Here is a 23,218-nt window from a genome sequence, read left to right on the forward strand (position 1 = left end):
TGGGCAGGGTGGAGCAGCCAGCTGTGGAGCAGCAGGATGATGGTGGAAGTGGTGGTGACTGTGAGGTGCTGTGAAAATCTGAGCAGTAAATGTGGCCCCAAAATATTGAGATATATTTTTTTAAGTTGACCCCCCCAACCCCCCCAAAAACCCTATCCAATCATTGGGTATCGGACACACATTTGGCGTACCATCTGTAACACTCCCCCCAGCCTGACAGGTAGTCCCTCTCCTTCTCTGGAGGGAGCAGGAAGGTAATTCCGTGGCTACATCTGGACACAACAGACATGCAGCCGAGCAGGGCCAGGTCATTAGCGGTGAGGAGATGAAGACAAAATAACTCGATCAAATCATTTCAGGGAGTAATATGATAATATGAGGGGAAAAAAGTGGATATTTGGGTGAAGAAAGTCAGAATATAGGGAGGGTGTAGTTTTGAAATCGTAGATTTTTGGGGGGGCAACTTCTGGGGAAGAATGTCATAACATGAAAATAAAGTAATTGTAGGCGAATGAAGTCATGGAAGAAGGAAGCAATTTTGGATGGGGGGGTTAATTTTTGGAGAAGGTGTAAGACTACGAGGGAAAAATAATAGAATAAAGATGTAATATGAGGACAGCCAGTTGAGTTAAGTCAAAAGGAAAAAATGTGGTTTCAGGAGAATAAAGTTGAACATTAGGAGAAAAATGGAGGAAACTGCTGTAACTTAAGATGAAAAAAAATACAATTTTATACAATTTTACCACAATAAACGGATAACATTATAGGGGGGCAGGGGGGTGTTAGGAAAATACTTTCGGAATATGTTGTAACATTACAGAAAAAAAGTGTGATTTTAGGAGAATAAAGTTGCAATGTGGGGAAAAGTTGCATGTTTTTGACCTTTTTTTAAATGTTTAAATAACAAGGTAAGTAAAAAAAAACAAACAATAACACTACAGTACAAAGTAATACTATGCGACTCAAGTAAAAGAGAAAAGTATTTTACCACATCGGGGAAAAATGTAGGGTGAAAAGTCAGAACATTACGAGACTAGAGTAGACAAGGGACTTCACTGTAAAAGAAGGAAACTTCGCGAGAATCATTCAAATACTTAAGTCGAATTAGCAGAAAAAGTGAATTTGACCACAATCCTGCAATATGTCAAAACAGTTGCGAAGTTCTTACCTTATATGACATGACAAGAGATGTTACACAGCAGATGGAATGAAAACAAAACAAAGCTTCAAAACGGCCTCGGCAGTCGCAGTGACCATCTTGTTTGGACGAGAGAAATGACGGGCGGTGGCTGTCGAGGTCAAACTTAAGAACGAGAGTGCAAAAGCAGATTAAAGATTCCTCCAATTTATTGTCAGAATGTACAGTATTACATTACCATGGCACAAATGGGAGCGCCGTGTGGATGGGAATGCAAAATATTTAAAAACAGCACTATATATATATATCGATTTATATAAATCGATATATATATTTAATATATATAAAACCAATATGAGAGGTCAGTGTTGCCCTCTCGCTGCTGTACATGGGACACATCACCAAACAAGCCAGTGACGGGAAACTGCACGAGCAGCCCCGAAATGTGACATGAGCATTATGTTTCACTTCTTATATTACATTATGTGACAGCCGTTAATATTCACATACGACACTACTTTTTAAAAACACAACAGCCTAGACACGTACTCCAATGAAGGAAAACATTCCAGCATTGTTAGCCATAACACATTGTCAGAAATACTGTTTTAGGACCTCCGATTTCATCAAATTGCAGTCAATAGGCAAAAGGAGTATGAGGGCCACACTGAAAACAAACAAAAGGAATGAAAATAAGGAGGATTAAGCGTTCATTTCGGAAGAACGAAATACTTAAAGACAACTTTGACCGCAATGAAGTTGTAACGTTACGAGAAATAAGTCATTTGAGGACAACTAAATTTATAATATTACAAGAATTGTTTCACTTTGAGGTATATGGACATACGTATCAAATTGCATTTTATTGGAGAGGTTTCAAACAAATCAGAATCTCTCTGAATTGACCCGAATTGAATCATTTCATATTCAAATCGAACCGTCCTCAAATCATTTTGCATCATATATGGAAAAGCTTATCGTTTTTGCGGCAAAGCAGATCGCAACGACAATGTGGCTTCCGACAAAAATTTGTTTGACAACCATGCATTACAATGGAAAAAAAAAAACAACTCAAATATTTTTTTTAAATAAGATTTATGGTAATTTTATGAGAAATCAATTTTACGAGCATAAAGATGAAATTTGACAACTTTGTAACTCCTCTCGTAACAACAGGACCATGCTAACATTACAAGTGTATTCTTGAAATGTCTCATAATTTGACGCTTTTTCTTTTCAGTGTGGCCTTTCGCTTCTTTTGTACACAACTGCTGTGCTTCCTTGGTGTTCAAAAAACGGTGTCTGCTTACATACCCCGACAAACCTTTGACCACATCTTGTGGCCCGCCAAAAAAACAAACAAACAAAAAAAAAACAACCTTTTTTTTCCTTCACCACTAGAGTTGGCACAGCTTATTTAGTACAGCAAAGATGCTTTTCCAAATAAAAACATGTTCTTGTGGCAAGTTTGCTCTCCTAATTACAATTTAAGGAGAGCAATTGCAAATCGTTTGAATGGTTCAGGTCATAACAACAATGTGCTGGATAACAACCCCCCCCCCCCCCCCCAAAAAAAAAAACTGCTTGACACTTACACATCTTAGTACTAGCTTCCAATGTCTTATACAAAGTCATCTGCCTCTAAAAAAAAAAAAAAAAGAATAAAATAGATTTTTTACATTATCTCATACATAGACACGTGTACCTGTACGGGCAGGTGTAACAAGGAAGTTTGGCTGCTATCTAAACTTTACGCCATGCCCCTCTACCTTTTTACACACAGCCTCCACCTACTGCTGGCCTTATTGCTTCTTCTTATTAACAGGGAGCTGAAGCATGAACCACAGTAGAATTACTTTTGAATCGTCCGTGAAAAATAAAAATAATAAAAAAAAAAAATTTAATGAAATTTTGGCGTACAGTCGACGCAATGCTCAAGGATAAGGCAGCTCCATCTTTAAGGCACTGCCGCTTTGAGACGTACTGGACCACAAAAACAAGGGAGAGGAGGATAAGTTGAGAGGACGTGTTTATGAGCCAAAAACAGGGAGAGGAATGGATTTTTTTTTCATTTGTTTGTGCTGTTGTGACTCATATCATCTGTGGGGGGAAGGGAGGGGGGGCGTTTCTCATTGCTGGTAATTTCCATACTGGCCCTGTGAGGGAGGAAGAAAGGTGACAGGGCTCAAGTTACTGATTTAGATATAAATAAAACATCAAGACAAGACAAAATGACATCTGAGCTATCAACAAACATCTGTGGCTTCTATGATAGACTGCACACCATGACATATGGCTGCGTTTGCCTGTATCCACCAGCAGATGGGAGCAGATCCTCACAAGTGGCGAGCTCTAAACACTACTGGATACACTGGAGGTTTGCAGTGGGACTCTTGATTGGCTTGAGCAGTGTTTCTCAAAGTGTGCCCCACAGTCCACCGGTGGTCCCCAAGAAACCACGAGGGGGTCCGTGAATAAATGAAAACATGTGAAGCAGATCGGACTGTTGTGCCGTTGTGTCAGTACAGAAGGGACAAGTAACTGAAAGCCATTGCTTTTCATTAGGAAGGAGTCTTAGGAACACACTGGAAAAGTTGTATTTTGTTGATATGGTTTTACAGAAAAGGTCTTCATCCTATGACAATGGCAAATTTTGAGGAAGGAAAAAAGGCTTGTTTTTTTCGGTTTTATTTTTTTCTATTAAAAGGAGAATTTTATTCACAGTGGAATTTTAAAAGATTTTTTTTAATTCGAAAAAAAATTGTTTGAAAATAAAGTTACAAGTTGTTTTTTTGTAAAATGTTTTCTTAAATAAAAATAAGTTTCATGGAAAAGTACAAATATCCTTCACAATATTTAAGAGTTTTTTTTCTCTCAATAAAATGGCATAATGCATTTCCCCCCAAAACTGTTATTTAAATTAAAAAAAAAAAAGAGGAGGTGGGGTTCAACAAAAGAATGCTTTTTTTTTTTTAATTGTTGATGTTACAAGAGCTATTTGTATTCTCGGCAGGAAAAAAAAGTCAGAACTTAAATAAATTTTGTATTTCGGCAGAGAGCACGCATCCATGCATCCGAGAGCTCTCTTGAATGTCGGCAGTTTACACAATGGCTTCAAAAATATGATGCCCATGCGAGTATTTCATTTTTTCCCCCTGAAACTTACAGTATAATAAAGTATAACAAAAAACTGTTCACATCACCCATTGTAAAATCGTGACGATTCTCATAATATTCTCCTGCTTTCCCACAAAATACAATTTTATCTTGTAATAAGTCACAAAAAAAAAAAAAAATGAATTATGCCTTTTATCCTAGTAAGTTCACAACTTTATTGTTGCAGTATCATATTTTGTTTCTTTGCTTTACAGTGTGGCCCTAACACCCGTTCATGTATGAGCGCTCCATTCAGTCCATTATGGTTAGTTGTACTTGAGATTGCGGAAAACATCCGGCTTTCATGCATGGTTTTCGGGAAGTCAAATTGTTCTTCTGTTCAGCCTTTCAACTTGAACTAGTCCACAGTAAACTGCTGGATTAGTAAACAGGGCTACTGATTTTGTATATCAGGAGTGTAAATTGTTTGACCTGTTTTTTTTTTTTGTTTGTTTTTTTTTTTATGTGAACAAATTTGAGAAACACTGTACTCGAGGATGGTTCTGTTCAGTGATACAGATTCAGGGCAAGGAAGTAGTAGCTAATGTATTTCTAAACAGGGGTCGAAGTATGTTTAATTTAATAGTATGACTTCAAAGAATGACACACATTTTTTTCTTTTGCAAATATTAAGTCAAGACACATAAACAGAATGTCTGGTTTGAGTCTTGGCAAAGCATGTTGTGTTTCCTGACCTCAATTGCTTATAAATTCGACCCCTGGCTAACCAACAGTGTTAAAAAGGAACACAAATGGCAATCTTTTCACCTTACAAAAGAAAGAGGAGAAGAAAATAAAGGAAAGAAAAGAGACAGAAGGAAAACATAAAATGCAAAATTGAGGCTAGGTGTTCAAAACATCTAGATTGGACGTTGAGGTCTTCACAGCAACCATTTACCTTTGCTTCTTATAGAGCTAGTCAGGGGGTTCAAATCCCCGGGCCTTTATTTCCTCATGTGCCCCTGAATATTCAAAGATAAATATGTCAAAGTGTAGCTCTGGTCCCCAACATTCGAGACCACAGGATATTACAGGGCAAGAAGAACCACAGCAGTTATAGCAGCAAACCTATGGAAGAAGCCTTCATATTTTTTTTCCCTGAAGGGGGCATGCTACATTAGCCAGAATACACAACCGAGGTTAAAACAGGAATGGCAATAGCGACATACACAAGTAAGCGCAAATACGATGAGAGCATGCACAAAATACACACCATTGAGTCAAAAATGAGTGACAAACTACGGCCACGTGTGCAGTTGGCACTGTATAGAATCTCGCTGTTCTTCACAGTGCCGGGCGTATACTCACCTGGTCGTAGCCGTAAGGGCGCTGCTGCTGGCCTTGCGGGGGTCCGGGCTGAGGGGGGCGATAGCCACCGTACTGCTGTCCCTGCCCCTGGGGGTAGTTGGGGTACTGTCCGGGGGCGTTCTGAGAAGGAACTAAAATGAAAATTTTGGTTAGAAGAATGAAGGAATGATGAATCTGGGCTGAGTGGCAAACTACTGTTTCTGACTGGATAGTTTTAAGATTTTGTTGTGCCTAGCGCAGATTCAAGAACACCTTGTGCTGGATTTAGCAAAGCATCCTCAGAAAAGAAACAAGACTTCTCGATGTTATCTTTTTGCATGTGTAAACAAGGAGCTGATGTGACTCGCCAAAAAGCTCCAGTTTTTTTCCTCTTGTGGTCAAACGAGATTTTCCTACAAGGTTAGTGGTGGTGTGAAACTTCGAGAACACGACAAGAGGAAATAGGGTCATGAACTACTTCACTGTGAATTTTTAGTCAGGCAAAATAAAAAAAATATAAAATTAATCACTAGAGTTGGTCGCACTCAAGGGAATATCTTTCCAACCATTAACTGGATGCCATGAAAAGATGATGGATGACAACCAAAGGACGATGCAAAATCAGACTCATTTGTTCAGACTACGTTTTGCCTTGAGCGATTTAGGTTGGGGCCACACAGTAGTTGTTCCCTTATGGAGTTAGACATTCAAGGAAATGATGTTGGTCTTCATTAGAGAAGCAGGCTTTATTGTGTAAAAAAAAAAAAAAAAAAAAAAAAATTAATTTAAAACATGAGGAGGGGGAAATGGAGTCAAACAGAAAAAAAAATTCTATTTGGTGAAACTAGCCAGGATGTGTGGAACTAAGCAAAGCCTTACTGGGTCTCAAGTCAAACGAGGCCCACGCAGCATCATTAGGTGCTTGTCATGCCTTACGCTGCTCAGCATAACCTAGTGAGGGCTTGGAAGGGAGAAACGTGTGTGTGTGTGTGTGTGTGTGTGTGTGTGTGCGCGCGCGAATGCATGTGTAGCAGATGGATCTCCCCTCACAAGCTTTTCCTTGCTGCAAGCTCATTACTAACTTGAGCTTTGGCCTACACTCAGGTTGAGGGATGGAAAGTTCCGGAGGAAAATGGGATGAGGGAGAGAGATAAAGTCTCTCTCCCATACTCGCATGAAGAGCAACATAATTGTGGTTACACTTCATTGCAAGTGAGCTCATTTTAAAGTTACTCTTCCACTTGATCTTCCAGACTTTTTTTTGTAGTAAGAAACAGCCTTAGGGGCGCTTGTTTTTTTTAGGGGATAGTGCTAAACTAGCCTGTGGTGGCTTCCTGCAGGCCCCATTCATTGACAGTGTGGACAGGGAGGACTAATCTTTAAAAATACCATTAAAAGTGCCTAGATTGGGGAGGGGGGGGGGGGAACAAAAGCATCACTGGTGGTGTTGGAGGACAAGCAATACTGTCACCAAATATAGCGACAGAGCTGTCATTACTTGACTGTGACAATTGGAAGTTAAATGTGCTGTTAAATCTTTTTTGAATGAAGTACGTCAAAGCCATGAACCATATTAATTTGTGAAAACAAATGTAACACACGGGCGGACCGGTGGTCCAGTGCTTAGCACGTCGACCTCACAGTGCAGAGGTACCGGGTTCAATTCCAGCTCTGGCCTCCCTGTGTGGAGTTTGCATGTTCTCCCCGGGCCTGCGTGGGTTTTCTCCGGGTACTCCGGTTTCCTCCCACATTCCGAAAACATGCATGGCAGGCTGATTGAACACTCCAAATTGTCCCTAGGTGTGAGTGTGAGCGCGGAGGGTTGTTCGTCTCCGTGTGCCCTGCGATTGGCTAGCAACCGGTTCAGGGTGTCCCCCGCCTACTGCTCAAAGATGGGATGGGCTCCAGCACCCCCCGTGACCCTCGTGAGGATGAGCGGATCGGAAAATGAATGAAATCTAACACGAAACGTCTCCTCCAAAGCTATTATGTACTGTGTCGATGTAACCATGTTTTCACAACTCCATGTCAACCCTTATGCTGAAATGGATTTTACAGATTCCTGTCACGCCTACAGACGCACTGATGACAAAATCAAGTTTTCGAAAATAGCTGCGGGGCCTGTTTATTCACTCAACTTCAGATGAGGATAGGTGTCAATGTGTATTCTGGGAGAAAATATAACCATGTTACTGGTATCACTACGATTTATGTCAAGTGAAACTAGAGTTTAAACTCAAAACAAAAGGGATTATAATCTGCAGTCGTTTAAAACCGACTATTGTTGTCACGGTCTCAATGTAAAATATTCAAACTCACCATAGCCCTGCTGCTGCGGCGGGTAGGCCTGCTGACTAGGGTACTGTTGCTGAGGAGGGTAACCCTGCTGCTGTGGGGGGCCTTGCTGATAGGCTTCTTGCTGTTGACCATACTGGGCATTACCTTCAAGTGGTGTGAGTAAGGACACAACTGGGTCAATACACCCATCAAATGCAAGACATTGGTAACAGTGCAGAGCATTCCAGAGCAGTTTTAGGTATCGTCAGTGATCGGCAACACATACACACACAAACACACACACACAAAAAAACATCTCTACAGTGGGGATTAATGCAGTATCAGGAAACAGAGTTTTGAGGCGCCACATATACTATACCGTTTTGTTGTTGTTGTTGTTCTTTGTTTTTGGAACCACAAACAACATGGCACGATTGTCAAGGAAGAAGCGAATTGCCCAGGCTATGGTAGCTAATGTATATTGGAACACGAAGAATGTATACGGACAAGAGATAGGGCACTTGGCTGCAACTATGGACTGCACACGTTCAGTTCGGCAACACAGGCTTGCCATGCTTCGCCTTATCAACCACAGATGAATATGAAAATATAAAGAAAGTATTGTATATATGTATATGTTTATTGTACTGTTAAATTAATACACTTCTGGAGACAATTCAAGGAGAATGCACAGGTGTACCTAATAAAGTGTCCAGCAATGGTAAGCCAACACTCTTCATGGTAAGAGGAAAAATATTGCTGTCCTTATTTTCAAAGGAAATGTTTTGTGTTACGTATGAAAAATCAGAGAAAAAGAGTGTTGTTAGTGGAAGGAAGGTGGGGGCCCGAGGGGTACACACAAAGTAAATGTTAAATGAATAAAGAAAGTAAAGGGGTTAAAGCTGATCAGTATCCATGCGTGGCTGTGCTTCGCAAGCACAAGCAAGTATGGCGGAAAAAAAAATCTGATGATTGAATAGACTGCTGATCCTTGGGGGATGGTGTACACAATTTGGAAAGCGATGATGTCATGTCTTGGGCCAAGGTCACTTTTTTCCCCCCAGAAATTAATAAAGAAACTGGGATGAGTGTGTTTATGAGGGGGGGCGTTTTGAATCACACAGTCTCATTGCATCATTTGTGTGTTAACACAAGTGCTGGTCTGACTGGAGGGATTTCTCCTACCTTCTGAGGCTCCCTGTCCTGCGTGACTGTACTGGTCCCCATAGTAGTCTTCCTGCCCTGGGTACTGCTGAGGGGGTCCTACATACACATAAACAACAGACACACAAGTACGGTAGATTCAAGGTGCTGTTGGACCGGATGTGTGAGGTTGAAGAGGGGAGGTGTTGGCATTTGGCTTTCGGACCACTACTCTGAAAATGTATTGCATCCCGGATCCTGAAGGTGTTTGTGAGCGACTCGTGTGGCGGTGCATGGGGAGAAATGAGAGTAAGAAGTGCAGGAAAGTGGGTTAGGGAAAGGGAAGAGGAAAATCCACAATTACAGCTTCCACACAGATGCACACACACGCATTAACTGGGATACCTTGCTGAGGCGGTCTATACGGGGGCATCGGCCTCTGCCCCATGACGTGATTGCCCTGGTTAACCTGGCCCATCATACCCATTGGGTTCTGCTGGCCTTGGTAGTGCTGGCCGCCCCCACCCGGAGGCATGTTGTACTGCTGGGAGGGAGGCTGTTGGTGCATCATGGGGCCTGAAGCAGATCGGACAGAAACCTCAAGAGCACAGCAGCGGGAGATGAACATCAAAGTGCGTGCGTTTACCTTGATTGGGCTGCATGTTCATACTGGGTCGCGGCCCGTAGTTACCCATGGGCTGGCCCTGCGTCATGTTCATCTGGCTTTGCGCTGGCATGCCCTGCGACGAAGGGACAGCGTGGTTGTAGCCGCCCATCGTGCCGTGGCTGCTCGGCGGCATGTTCATAGAGCCGGCGGGCATGTTCGGGGGCTGGTTAGGGCCTGGACCAGGGCCCTGCATGGGCATGTGATTGGGCCCTGGGCATAAACGACATTTACAATGCAGATAATTCATGATGGCCCCTGAAGAGCTTTATATAGAATACACTTGATTTCACACATAGGATTTTCAGTCAAGGTGGTGGATTCAGACACGCTAACCACTTGCAAAGATTAATCGATGAGCAAATTAATTGATAAATATTTCTGTGAATCAACCAATGGATTGGTTAGAGAGCTTATTGAACTCAAATTTGTCCAAATGCTCAGAATTCCAGCTTCTCAGCAATAGTTTTCGATGTCTGTTGTCCTCTATGAAAGCTGATTGATTATCTTTGTGTCCAATCAAAATAAAATAATCTGACATGTTACATATTTTTTACTTCAATTAAGCGACAAAAAAAAAAAAAAAAAAAAAAAAAAAATCAATAGATTAAGCAATTATCAAAATGATCTCTAAATGCAGCCCTAAATTGCACACAATTAAACTTATAGGGCAATGATTACTGGGCATGTTCTGCAGCGAATAAAGATATAAATGATATAGCAATAATAATTCAAAAACAATATGCACAATTAGTAATCCTAATAAAGCGGCAAGGCACATTCACATTCAAACTGCACTGGAGTTAAACACATTTTTTTGTGATTTAAAATAGTTTAGACATAGCTAAATACCAAAACACAAAATAAAATGGATGCCAGGAGGTTTAAAAAAAATAAGATATATATACACCGTATTCATGTGAATAAGCCTCATGGCTTCTTTTTTCTCAGCAAAAAGGCCCATAAAAAATACATTACATAAAAGAAGAGAAATGTCAATACATCAGTAGGCACTTTGGGATGAGAGGATTTAGATCACGAGAAGAGAAAGAGTTAAGGTCTAAGACAAACAGGTGACATCATCCTTCAGTGGCACAACCTCCCGCGCAGGTCTGCACTGTTGCTAAGCAACCCAAGTGAGAAGAACTGAAGGGGAACAGGGAGGGGGGAAAAAAAACGGCACAAGATGGAGGGAAAGGCCACTTACCAGGCATCTGTCCGTTCATCTGGTTCTGCATGTGTGGGGCAGGCGGGCCGCAGCCCACCATACCCTCGGAGGGCATGTTGTGACCGTGACTGGGCTGAGGCGGACCTCCGCTTTGGTTCATCCCACCAGGGCCCATGGTCATGTTCTGAGTGGGTGGCTGCAAATGCACGTAAAACACAAATGAATTGGAAAAAAAAAAAGCAACGCTCTGACAAATCACGAGGAAAAAAAAAAGCGAACACACTGCACTTTTGAGCTTGTAGTTTACACACATTTCAATAGCACTTGTCTTCATTAACGTCACAAGCGAGCTGGACCTATCCCACCTGACTTGGGACAAGACAATCACTAGAAACCGGTTAGTTTTGGGAGAGTCACTGTCAAAGTAGCATGAAAAAGTTGAGGCTATCATCAGATCTGTTGCATTTTTAACCATATGATAGTTAAAGGGGCTCTTTTGTTTATGTCAGTCCCTTTCTTACGGAGAAGACATAGTCCAAATTTGTGTTGGAATGAGAAAGATTTGTTCTGTGATTTATTTTTCATTAGAGTCGTGGATCAGCTGGACCTTATCCCACATGACTTTTGGGCGAGAAGCGGAATACACCCTACACTGGTTGCCAGCCAATTGAAGGGCACATGTAGAAAAATGACCCTTCACACAGACATCAATCACATTTTGATCAAAGGTGTGAAAGTCTGGTCCTCGAGGGCCACTATCTTGCATGTTTCGGCATTGTTACTGTATGTTCATTGCTGTTCATTTGAATCAGGTGTGTTGGAGGAAGGAAACATGAAAAATATGCAGGATAGGGGCACTCAAGGAACAGATGTGGACATGCTCCAACAGACAACTAGCTCTGCAGGAGCCATATAATGATCCTGATCATTTGAATCCGGTGTGTTGGAGAAGGGAAACATCTAAAACATGCAGGAGAGTGGCCCTCGAGGACCTGAGTTTGACACCTGTGATTTAGACACACACACACACACACACACACACAATAAAACCAAACAGCTATTCATTCACATAAAGAAAACAAGGGAGTGAGGTCATCATCACCTTAAAAACATCCCAAAACGTGTGGATACTTACTGCTGGGAGAAGAGACTGCATGTTCTGATTAGAGTCTGCTATTGTGGCCAGGTACACTAAATTTCTGTGCAGTATTTGTTGATACCTGTCAAAGTGCAGTGGGTTATCACCAACAGTCCATTTATTTAAAAAAAGAGCCCAATGATAACAATGGAGGACTACAACTCACTGTGAACACTCTGTTGTTTTGCCTTTGCTCTGGAAGTCCATAATACTCTGAATCAAATGGTTATTTTCATCAAGTAGCTGCAAAAGCGAGCAGACGTGCAAGAGTTATCCACTGTGCGGGGTTTTTTTTTTCATACAATTCTAAATGACTGTCTTGACTAAAAGGGGGCGTTTAATAAAACGTGCGTTTGGTGCTAACAAAAGAAGCGTCTCGCTAGCTTGCTAAAAAGGAACTAACACAACACTGAAACTGAGGCTGAAGCTCGGTCGAAAACAAAACTCCAAATGAGCGTGAAGGCGTTTTAGTGTCCGCATATAGCAGGTTCACATTCACCGCAACGGGATTCGCATCATTGTACCCAATCCGTCCTTAACCAGTCGGAGTCGGATGGACATCGATAGCACTAGAGGCTAGCATCGTCTCAAATAGCACAGCCTCCATTCTGCGACGCATTCAAAATGATAAATTACCTTCTGTATTCCGGCGGGGGTGATATCACCCTTGCCACGCTGTCTGTGAGGTGCGAACGCCACCGACATGGTGATACTTGAGTTGAATTAAATGACCGAGATCATAAAACGCTAAAAGTCGCGCGCACACTTAGCAAATCTGTACAACCAAACTCAGTTGATGGAATAGAATAAGACGCAATGTTGTAATGTACTCGTCCGTTTTGGGGGGGATGTAACTGATTTGAAAGTCTGTTTTAAAAGTGTTTATGTCATAATATGTCTACGGTGACTCGCATCATGTTTAATTACTCTTTCTAAACCATATTATTTTAAATATAAGTAGTATATTGATAAAAGAAGGTATATATTTTCACAATCAAACTCATGTAACCCCTATGTTACGTGTATTGCAACAGTCCGGAGGCCACAGGAAATGAACACACAGAAATATTGTATTTGAACATTTATTTTCGGTTATCACCGACACTTCAGAAGCATTAATATATTTAATATTTAAATAGAAACTATAATATTTCGTTTTTCATTTCGAAATGAACTGGCTTAACAAATTAACCATTTTCGTAGGAGTGGCTTCCGAGATCAGAGTTCATGCGCATGCGCTGTTCTCAACAAGCGGCAGCGTTCGATTGAGTGGCTTGCGGCTAAAAACTAGCTGAATCATTTGGCTAAAGTCTCTCTCTCTTTTCTTCTTCTTATTGTACGCGTCTTGCGAGGCTATGGCAGCAAGATACGATAGAGCTATCACCGTCTTCTCCCCGGACGGCCATCTCTTTCAAGTGGAGTACGCGCAAGAAGCTGTAAAGAAAGGCTCTACGGCGGTCAGTTGGGAAATGAAACTAAAAAAAAGCTAAAGCCAACGCTAGCTAGTTAGCTTGTGGCTAACGTGCTTCTCTAGTGCTGAAGCTCACAGTTCATTATAGTCCGCGCTACTAATATTATTATGCAGTCATTGTGGCTTAAGTTTTTGGGGAATACGTTCTAGACGCGTGTTTTGCTGGAAACCATACTTTAAGAAGTGTTATTGGTTAGCATTTGGTCGCTGTGTCATGCTCAAAGAGCTTTTAGTTTTCCAAGTTAAGATCAATTTGATAAACAGGAGCAGAATACTCTTGTTGAATAGTATTAATTTTAAAAAAGTGCAAGCTGGTCGTCTTGTCACCTGGTTTAGGTCAGTCAAATTTGATTGTCCCAAAAATCCACAGCTTTTTAATGTTTAAGTGCATGTAGACGCAAAAAATACTTTTGGTTGTAATTGGTATCCAATTACGTAAGTCTTTTTTTTTAATATGCAATATTCTCTCGCTACTTTGGGGTTTCGTAATTGCTGATTCATTCCGTTGCGTGGTTTTCATTTGTGACCACAACTTTATCTGTTTCGCGAGATTTATTGCTATTATTTGTCCTTCAGATTACCCCCCCCCGACCCGACCCCCACCCAATACCCAATGGAGCAAGCCCCTGCATTATGTTGCTCTTTTTTGTGTGAAATAGGTGGGAATCAGGGGCAAAGATATCGTCGTCCTCGGAGTTGAGAAGAAATCTGTAGCAAAGTTGCAGGAGGAGAGAACTGTCCGCAAGATATGCGCCCTCGATGAGCATGTTTGCATGGCATTTGCAGGTGAGTCACTAATTACATTTCTGAATAAGACATGCATGCAAGTGATAAAATGTCATTAGTCTCTTGTTGGGTTCCTAATTCCTTTTCACTGACCTTTTTCAGGGCTGACAGCGGACGCTCGTATCGTGATAAACAGAGCACGTGTTGAGTGCCAGAGCCACCGGTTGACTGTGGAGGATCCTGTCACTGTGGAATACATAACACGTTACATAGCCACCTTGAAACAGGTGCACCTTTTGTTGTCATTCAATAAATTGGTGGCCGACTGGTCGCATCCATGTCATTCGAAATGTTTATACTGAAATGTTTGAAACATTTTAGCGTTACACTCAAAGCAATGGTCGCAGGCCATTCGGCATCTCTGCTTTGATTGTCGGCTTTGACTACGATGGAACTCCAAGGCTGTATCAGACTGATCCGTCGGGAACCTACCATGCCTGGAAGGTGACATACTTTGGTCTTTGGTCTGGTACTATCCATGCTGCATGTGTCCAAATGTAAAATGTGAGCGCCATCTTCTATATCCTGTTAGGCAAACGCGATTGGCCGTAGTGCCAAAACTGTCAGGGAGTTTCTGGAGAAGAACTACACAGACGAAGCCATCGCTGGAGACAATGAAGCGATCAAGTTGGCAATCAAAGCTTTGCTCGAGGTGGGTTTAATGTGCTCTTTAAGAAGAACACTCTTTAAATACAACAACTGGTTGGACTTTCCATCGTGGAGTAATTTTTCTAAGGTAGGGATTTTTAACACCTTAAAAATTGTTTCAACATATAAGAGACCCAACACATGATGAGGAAAAAAAATGTTATTTGGGTTAGATGAGATGACCACTACAGGCACACACAACTACATTTGGACCAACAAAACCAGATATGCGTTGTAGTACTAAATTTGGCCTGTGGGGGGTAGTATGGTGCCACTGGAGATCCAGACTGCAGGTAAATACAGTACAAAGAAGTGGACAGATAAGTCGTGAAAGGAGTAGAAACTATGCTGTTAACTTACCCTGTAACTACATTGTGGATGCAATCTTTGTCATTTTCATTGCGGTGAATGACTTATGAGACCCGTTATGCAAAGATTCACCACCACCGGTTGCTCCTCTCTTTGTGCCCAATACTGGAGTTAGCTTCAGCTCGCTTCTTATTTTTACATTTTATGTCATACCCGCGTATTCCAAGAACTTGGCATTATCCGCACATGTAAGGATTTGCCTTCAAATATTGAGCAGGTTTAAAGGTGAAGTGTGAAGTAAACTTTATCCAAACGTCTTTTGAGTAATAGTTGGGGCTAAAACTATTTCAAGCATGCTTTCATTTGTTTTTTTTTTTTTTTTTTTTTTTTTTTTTTTTTAATGAACCCCACCCAGGTTCATAGTTGGACTCATAGTGACGTGTTGAACAACGAAAATGCTTTTGTTCAACAATCTCCGGCTAGTGGCGTCATTTACAGAATGCCGACACGCCAGTCAGCCATTATACTGCATTGTTGATTGCCCGGTTAACTGCTCTTTGCAATTGTTTTCGAGTTATTCGTCCAAATGCCTCAGTGCTCTGTGGCGATGCGCTGTTCACATTCAGGCAAACAGTTGTTTGATTGCCCCCCCCCCCCAAAAAAAGTAAGGCATGTAAACGGACTGGAAAATTCGAAAAATACCGTGTCATTCTCCCAAAAATGAATGGATTTCACGGCGGTGTCGATGAGCGTTCTTTGCTCCAAGCACTTCGACGACCTGTTTTCTCAACCGTTTTGCCTATGATCAACAATTTGCAAAAAGTAGGCATGATAATCAACGGACAACTCTGGCTGTTGTTTATGAAAACATTCGATTCAAAATATACGTGTTCATGGATGTAATCCTGGATGAACGCATTATATGGGTACATGGATGGACTCCTCTCTCATGGTTTGCAACTCACAATGCTGCCGATATAATGTGCGTAGTGGCCGACAATCTTAACAGAACTACCTTAGCAGTGACGATGTAGGACACCAACCCACTATGACGTGTGCTCTCAGTGCTAGCGGGAATACACGGACCAAGTAGCTCATCCCACCGTGCGCAATTTACAGCACGGCACAGCATCGAATCGCAAACAATCACGCTAGGCTAATAATCTCAGCCTGTACGGGCTACCATTCTTCCAATCCCGATGGGTGTCGTCTCCACTCCATGTCCCGCCGTTCGGGCACACCACATATTCCGCATCCTGAGCATCTGGCTCGTACATGCTTGGTCTATCATATAAATCTTACCAAGAACCTTCTCTTCCTCCAAATCTTCAAAAACCCGCAGCCCTTCAGATAGGTTTGAAACAGCGCTTTCAGAATTTCTGACTGGCTTTGTACACTTTCCAGAGTGAGCCCCACTATTCTTGTCCTTGAGGTGACATCACACTTCCAGGTTTGTCGCTCATCAGGATCTCATTTCGGGAAAATGGTTACTTTGTCAAATTTACGAAATGCTTTATTGAATGTATTGTGTTTAATTACTTGTAGCTTGAAAATATTTCATTTAGGATTTTCTAAAATCTCTTCACACTTGACCTTTAACGTTCAAATTGTTGCCCTCTGACCATTGAAAAAAAATCTCTCTTAACCTACCTGACACGACAGGAAAATTGCCCAGGATAGTCTTTCAGAGGCATCTTAATTTCGTGTTCATAGAATTTGATCGGGAGGGGTTTGCAGAGATTATTGTGATGTGTGTACTCCACCTTAGCAAGACACGGACGATTCCGTGGTTTAAACTTCGTGGGGACAGTTTGCAGAAAGCCCTTTTTTTTCTTCAAGGTCATTCAACACATACTTTGACGAATGTGGCGTGGTGGAACGCCCTCATGAAACACTAACAAGAAAGTGATGCATTGTTAATTAAGTGTCCACCATCAATCAGCTGTAAAAGGGGATGTGAGCAAGATACCTACCTTGGGCCCACTTCAATTCTGGTGTTAGGTAATAGCAGCAGTCTATAGGTACATCTTAATAAATAAGAATTTCCCAGGAAAAAGAAGAATGTCTTTCAGTTGTTTTATTAAAAAATAAATAAAAAATACACTCACGCATTCCAAAAAGACCCGCGTTGCTCTACTGCTCCAATTTGCTCGAACCACCACCACCTTTGACCTCATTGCTTCCATCCATCCATTCATTGTCTGCACTCTCATTTTGTATTCGTTCAACAGGTGGTCCAATCGGGAGGGAAAAATATCGAACTGGCTGTTATCAGACGAAATCAACCACTGAAGGTGACCTCCATTCACGTCGCTTCACTTGTGCGTTCGATTTGAGTTCCCCGTAAGCTCATCATGAGTGTCTGTTGGCTGTTCTCAGATCCTCGAGTCCAAGGAGATAGAGTCTCTGGTGGCTGAGATCGAGAAGGAAAAAGAGGAAGAGGCCGAAAAGAAGAAGCAGAAAAAGTCCACTTGAAATATGATTAAAAAAAATTATTTTTTAATTGCACTTGGATATGGAAGTAGCCTTTCGGGGAAGGTAAAGGGGGCTGATAACTCATTTATTTCACTGTAAAGAGATGAGTCCTAACTTGAGATACTGCAGCAGATGTACGATACCTCCAACTGTTTTAAGTGTATAAATACTCATACATACACGCAGCACTCAAGTTAGGCTTCACGTTAAGGACACTTTTCTATCATTCATCAAAGTGCTTTGATGATGACAAACATCACAGGTCCACAAGAGACCATTCAGAATTGTAATTGGGAACAATTCTCAATAAAATATGGCTTGTTTATAAAGTCTTGCTGACCTTCATATCCTGGCGCGAAAGAGAAAAAAACATCACAATATTTTGAGCTTTGTAGTGGGCTCGTACAAAAACATAGGCCTAGGGGGGACAAACAAATTGTTTTTTATTCTTAGCGACACAACATTTGCAGTTATAATACTCATACATAATCTACCGATATTTGCTTCGGGCCTTTGAAATCAACATGTGATATGTCGCAATCTTTTCCAAAAACATTGTTAAAAAATGCACCAGTTCATTGAAATCACACTTTAAATACCTGCTTTATTCACCAACATTATATTCCGTGACATCAAATAGTATCATTTCAATTTGGTTTCCACCCCCCCTACCTTTATTCCATCAATCTAACTGCGGCATAAACACCACTCACAGCACTCTTGTGCGAGTGGCTATAAAAGTGAGTCATTTTTCATTTGTCGAAGGTGTGGAACATGCATCTCTTGTCCTCTGCCAACCCTCTGTCATTTTAAATTAGTGAGGTGTGAACGCAGCATCTAATGGTGGCCTAACTAGACCCCCTTCACCATTCCACCGCCATCCCTTTTTCACCTTAAATTCGCTTATCAAGCAAGCGCTGCTGTGAATTCTCAATGACACAATTATGGCCGGCGGTGTGGAAGGGCTGCTTAATGGGATCCTGGCCTCAGACCCCAATGGGAACTTTCAGGGACTTTAATCTGGGAGCCCCTTTGAAAAAAGTTGCACTATGCCGTGCCGAGGGGCCCCGGGGGGCTTCCCTCCGACTCTCCAGCAAAGACATAATGGTGAATGGTTAAAGTCCTTCATTTAGAGTCATCTCCCCGAGCCAGGATTTCCGGAGTGGATGCACTGGCTGCCTTGACAAGAGCAACTGCACTTTGTTTGCCATTTGTCTTCTTTGGAGTGTCTCCGATATGGGACCTGTTTATACGACGGCAAAGGAACTCATTCTCAGCGTTCTGTTTTTATCGCTGTTAGCAGAGTTACACATAAATTTCGGTAACTGTTTTAGGTAGGATCAAGAAAAAAAAAAGTGAATTATTGAGCTTGGACATTGTGGGCTTGTGGAGCTTTCTCTGTATTTTCCTGAGCGGATCTTCAATGCCAGCAAACTATCGGAAATGCGCCCTTGGATCTCAGCTGACTCCACGATAAATAAGCACAATCATGTTTGTTCATCTCTTCAGGAAGAGCATCTGGCTGTCAATCAAAAGGAATATATTTCTACATTTAAATGAATACCAGACTCCCCAGAAGAGGGAAAACGTCAGAAAATGAAGCTGTTAGTATTGATCAGTGATATCCCAACTCCAACCCTGGGTCCACTTTCTAGAGGCCATCTGCAAGAAAAAAAAAAAGGACTTGACATGATGTAATATGACTTGCAGTACTGTATCGAGATTTTCTAGATAGGCAAAGAATCTATTTACAACTAAATTAGTAACATTTCTTTTCATGATGGTCTTATTAACGATGACTCTTACGTTGCTTCTGAATGTGGACGTCTGCTCATGCAAGATAGGGGCGGACCTACTCCAGCAGGCTAAAGGGCTGTGGGACACCCCAAAATCATGGAGAGGAAGAAAAAACACATCCACGCTCACACCTAGGGCCAATTTAGAGTGTTCAATCAGCCTGTCATGCATGTTTTTGGAATGTGGGAGGAAACCGGAGTACCCGGAGAAAACCCACACAGGCCCGAGGAGAGCATGCGAACTCCACACAGGAAGGCCGGAGCCAGGATCGAGCCCGCGACCTCTGCACTGTGAGGTCAACGCACTAACCACTGGGCTACCGGGCCACCCTTCTACAGGATAAGCGATGTTGAAAATGGATGCATAGTGTAGTAACATTTGGCCTAATTTCCCACTGAGTAATGGATGGATCTCGGTAACATGCACGTGTCATTTCACTTCCTAATGATTTATTGAGAAGTTCCAGCCAGTTTGCAGGAAAGCAGGAAATTAATTGAGTTGGTGGCAAAGCTTGGCCGGACATTACTGATAAAAGTCTCATCTGGCCCTCTGAATGGCGTAAGCTTAGCTTGTGCTTGTGGCGATGGAGTCTCGTCTTTCTTCCCTACGACTATTCCCCTTTCTTTCTTTATTTTTCCAGCCTTGTTGTTGGCTATAATCAGCTGCTGCTGCTGTTGCTGTTGCTGCTGCTGCTGCGCCTGAGGACAAAAGTCCATCTCTCTCATCGCCGACCGGCTTGGGCTCATCATTAATGCAGAAGATAATGGCTTCACCAGAGGTCATCAGCGGAGGAACGCAGCCCGAGGACATGTACTCTCCAAGCAAGAATGCACACTGCTGCGGGCTGTCAACCGAGTGCATTGTTTGTATGCAAACACACACACGCACACACACATTGGCGCGCGTGCGCACACACACACACACACACACACACACACACACACACACACACACACACACACACACACACACACACACACACACACAGCTGACAGGCTAGTTACACATACAATAGAAAATGCTGTATTCATGTGTTTTTATTCCCCCCTGCTCCATCTGCCATACATATACAGTGGAATCTTCAACGTCCAACACTGTAAAAGTGAAACAATTTGGCGGTCAATTAATACAATTGGATGGAAACCAGCCTTTGAGGGGAACCCAAAAATTGTCTTCACAATAATATGTTCTTTGCGCTTCCACTTGTCAAAACATCCATCCATTTTCCAATTCGCTTTATCCTCACATGGGTCACGTGGGGTGCTGGAGCCTATCCTAGCTGGCTTTGGGTAGCAGGCGGTGGACACCCTGAACCGGTTGCCAGCCAATCACAGGGCACACAGAGCCGAACAACCATCCGCGCTCACACTCACACCTAGGGACAATTTTGAGTGTTCAATCAGCCTGCCATGCATGTTTTTGGAATGTGGGAGGAAACTGGAGTACCCGGAGAAAACCCACATTGACCCGGGGAGAACATGCAAACTCCACACAGGGAGACCGGAGCTGGGATCGAACCCATGACCTCTGCACTGTGAGGTTGACGCGCTAACCACTGGATACTGGGCCGCCTTCATCTAAATACGGCATTCTAATTAATATTGTGTTTGGGGAATATGAGTTAAGTAGAAAAATCTACCCGCTTTTCGCCATCTTAGGGGGCGGGCTTTGTGGCACTTTCTGTCAACTGAAAATGACATTAGAGTTGCTCAGGTGTCATTTTTAATGTGCCGCACCCTGCGGTCCCCGTTTCAGAGATGTGCAAATTGTATAAATTTTGTGTGCACAAACTGTCCTCGGGTCCAAATAAGGCAAATGCTTGCTTGAAGGGAACCGACGCGGTGTGTCTAGGGAGCCAGCGTAGCAGAGGCGGGAAGTTAGAATTAGTTGGTTCCAGGACTGTAACACTTTTCATGTCTGTACTTTTATTTTTGGAATGACTTTCAAATGAAAACGGGTATCTAAAACATTACTTTGTCAAATGATGCTTTTGCCCCTTTCACAACACAATGCAAAAATCAGAGCCAAGGTAAAGTCAACCCCAGTCGAAATCAAAATTGACTGAGATCTGAGCGGCAAGAGATGGGGGAAAGCAAGATATTCCTCATCCATGACCTTACTCAAGGACATCGCTTGACGTTTTCAGACACATAAAGTATTCATGGCGAAAGTTTTTGTCCTGTGCCGGCCTAAAAACCACCAACTTCTGATGTCCAAAATTTTTCTTGGATGTATTTGTCAGTTACTATCGTGAACTAATTTTGCATTTCTTGTTACTCAGTTCATAACATTGGCAGAGCTATCGAAACGTGTCATTTGGATTCGACATGTAAAGTGAATTAAAAAAAAAAAATCTCATAAAGGGCACTATTGTTTCGATCAAAATCGGTATTGTGTATAAACTAATGGTAAAATTCAATTATTTCAGTGTATTTTTTTCACTTATCACAGGAGTTCAATCACTCTCTCTACCTTCAACAGTCTTTTATTGTTTCAATGTACACAAGTATCTGGAGTTCTACTAATTTTCTGGGAGGTTTTTATTTTTTATTTTTTGCGACGGACCTTCACCACCAGAGGGCAGTGTTGCCTCTAAAGCGGCATCATCGCCTTTCCCCCACACACACACTTTCATCTGGCTTTCTCATCTTGCAGACTGACAGTGTGACACCTTTATCTTGCAGACATGTTTTTGTCTCTTTACTTTAACACACACACACACACACACACACACACACACACACACACACACACACACACACACACACACACACACACACGTAAACAAGCCAATCCGTGAAAGGAACGTTGTTGTTGTTGGTTTTTTTTTTTTCTTCAAATTGTCAGATGAAACAGCAGCACGGCTTGTGTCCCCCAGCCATGGCCAAGCTGTCAAAGTGTGTTGGGTCGTAAAAGGCTATGCTCTCAACACTGTCCCTTTTCTGCTTGTCACACGTCGACAGCTACACACATCAACTATTTGTGTGTATCGTCGCATTGGCCCGCCTCCACCCTGGTCTCACCCTCGGGGGGGCTTTTGCGATGTAAAGTTAAGTTGGAGGATATCTGCACGCCGGCTTACACATCCAAAAGTAAATAAAATATGTTCTCTTTTAATGTTCTCCTCTATAGCTGCGGGGACGCATTCCATTTATCTTCTATCAAACATCTCGTCTCCTCTGTCCTTGGATCTTATTTGTAAGGCTGACTCAGTCTCTTCTTGATTTTTGTGGGCGGTAACAGATACGGCTGACGGCCTCATGCCTTTGTTTCCCGTGAAAGGTGCAGGAATACTAATAGTTTGACGGGAAACAACACTAAAAGACAAGGTATTGGGTTACACCTCAAGAGTCACCTGTCTGGCGTTTTGTCCCACAACAGAGAATCACTCCTTTCATTGAAAGTCGACACTGAAGTGGGCAAAGACAAAGAGAGAGCAAAATGTGGACCGACGCTAAAATAAACAATCCGCGGGGGGGTCCGCGGGGCAAAAAGCGGACAGCCCCCGGGGCCGGGCGGTCTCTCAGCGCCGTGGCAGAAGCCAGTCACACATCACATGGCATTACTCGGGATGGGGTTACAGGAAAATGTCAGCCGATGCATAAGGAGGAACCATCGGCCCGTAGGATGATTAGATTGCCCGAGGGAGGTGCAATCTTGCATTCCCACGATTCCCCTCTTTCCACCCACGCCCTCTTTTCATTGTAGTTTTTCCAAGCCATCCTTTCTCTCTCTTGCTATTTTTCATGTTTTCAATTGGG

General features: G+C 42.4%; 2 protein-coding genes across 4 annotated transcripts; one reads left to right on the plus strand and one right to left on the minus strand.

Moving 5' to 3' along the window:
• Positions 1-2,407: 2,407 nt before the first annotated feature.
• Positions 2,408-12,676, minus strand: ss18 (SS18 subunit of BAF chromatin remodeling complex). Of its 3 annotated transcripts, XM_019879144.1 has the most exons (11): positions 12,608-12,676; positions 12,138-12,214; positions 11,969-12,053; positions 10,873-11,029; positions 9,648-9,878; positions 9,407-9,577; positions 9,044-9,121; positions 7,901-8,023; positions 5,603-5,733; positions 5,193-5,256; positions 2,408-3,294 (listed from the first exon to the last, which is right to left on the minus strand). In XM_019879144.1, exons 1-10 carry the CDS (start codon positions 12,674-12,676, stop codon positions 5,239-5,241), a joined length of 1,140 nt encoding a protein of 379 aa, XP_019734703.1. In that variant the 3' UTR covers positions 2,408-3,294; positions 5,193-5,238. The 3 variants fall into 3 exon arrangements, with proteins under 3 accessions (XP_019734703.1, XP_019734702.1, XP_019734704.1); XM_019879143.1 differs by lacking the exon at positions 5,193-5,256; XM_019879145.1 differs by lacking the exons at positions 5,193-5,256; positions 9,044-9,121 and having other exon boundaries at positions 3,268-3,294.
• A 523-nt stretch (positions 12,677-13,199) lies between these two features.
• On the plus strand, positions 13,200-17,989 carry psma8 (proteasome 20S subunit alpha 8). Its single transcript, XM_019879207.1, has 7 exons — positions 13,200-13,428; positions 14,102-14,228; positions 14,331-14,455; positions 14,550-14,672; positions 14,761-14,880; positions 17,417-17,479; positions 17,565-17,989. Exons 1-7 carry the CDS (start codon positions 13,327-13,329, stop codon positions 17,658-17,660), a joined length of 756 nt encoding a protein of 251 aa, XP_019734766.1. The 5' UTR covers positions 13,200-13,326; the 3' UTR covers positions 17,661-17,989.
• The last annotated feature ends 5,229 nt before the right edge of the window (positions 17,990-23,218 follow it).

The sequence above is a fragment of the Hippocampus comes genome, unplaced genomic scaffold, assembly GCF_001891065.2.
Source record: "Hippocampus comes isolate QL1 unplaced genomic scaffold, H_comes_QL1_v1.1 scaffold85, whole genome shotgun sequence".
NCBI classification, from domain to species: Eukaryota; Metazoa; Chordata; class Actinopteri; order Syngnathiformes; family Syngnathidae; genus Hippocampus; species Hippocampus comes.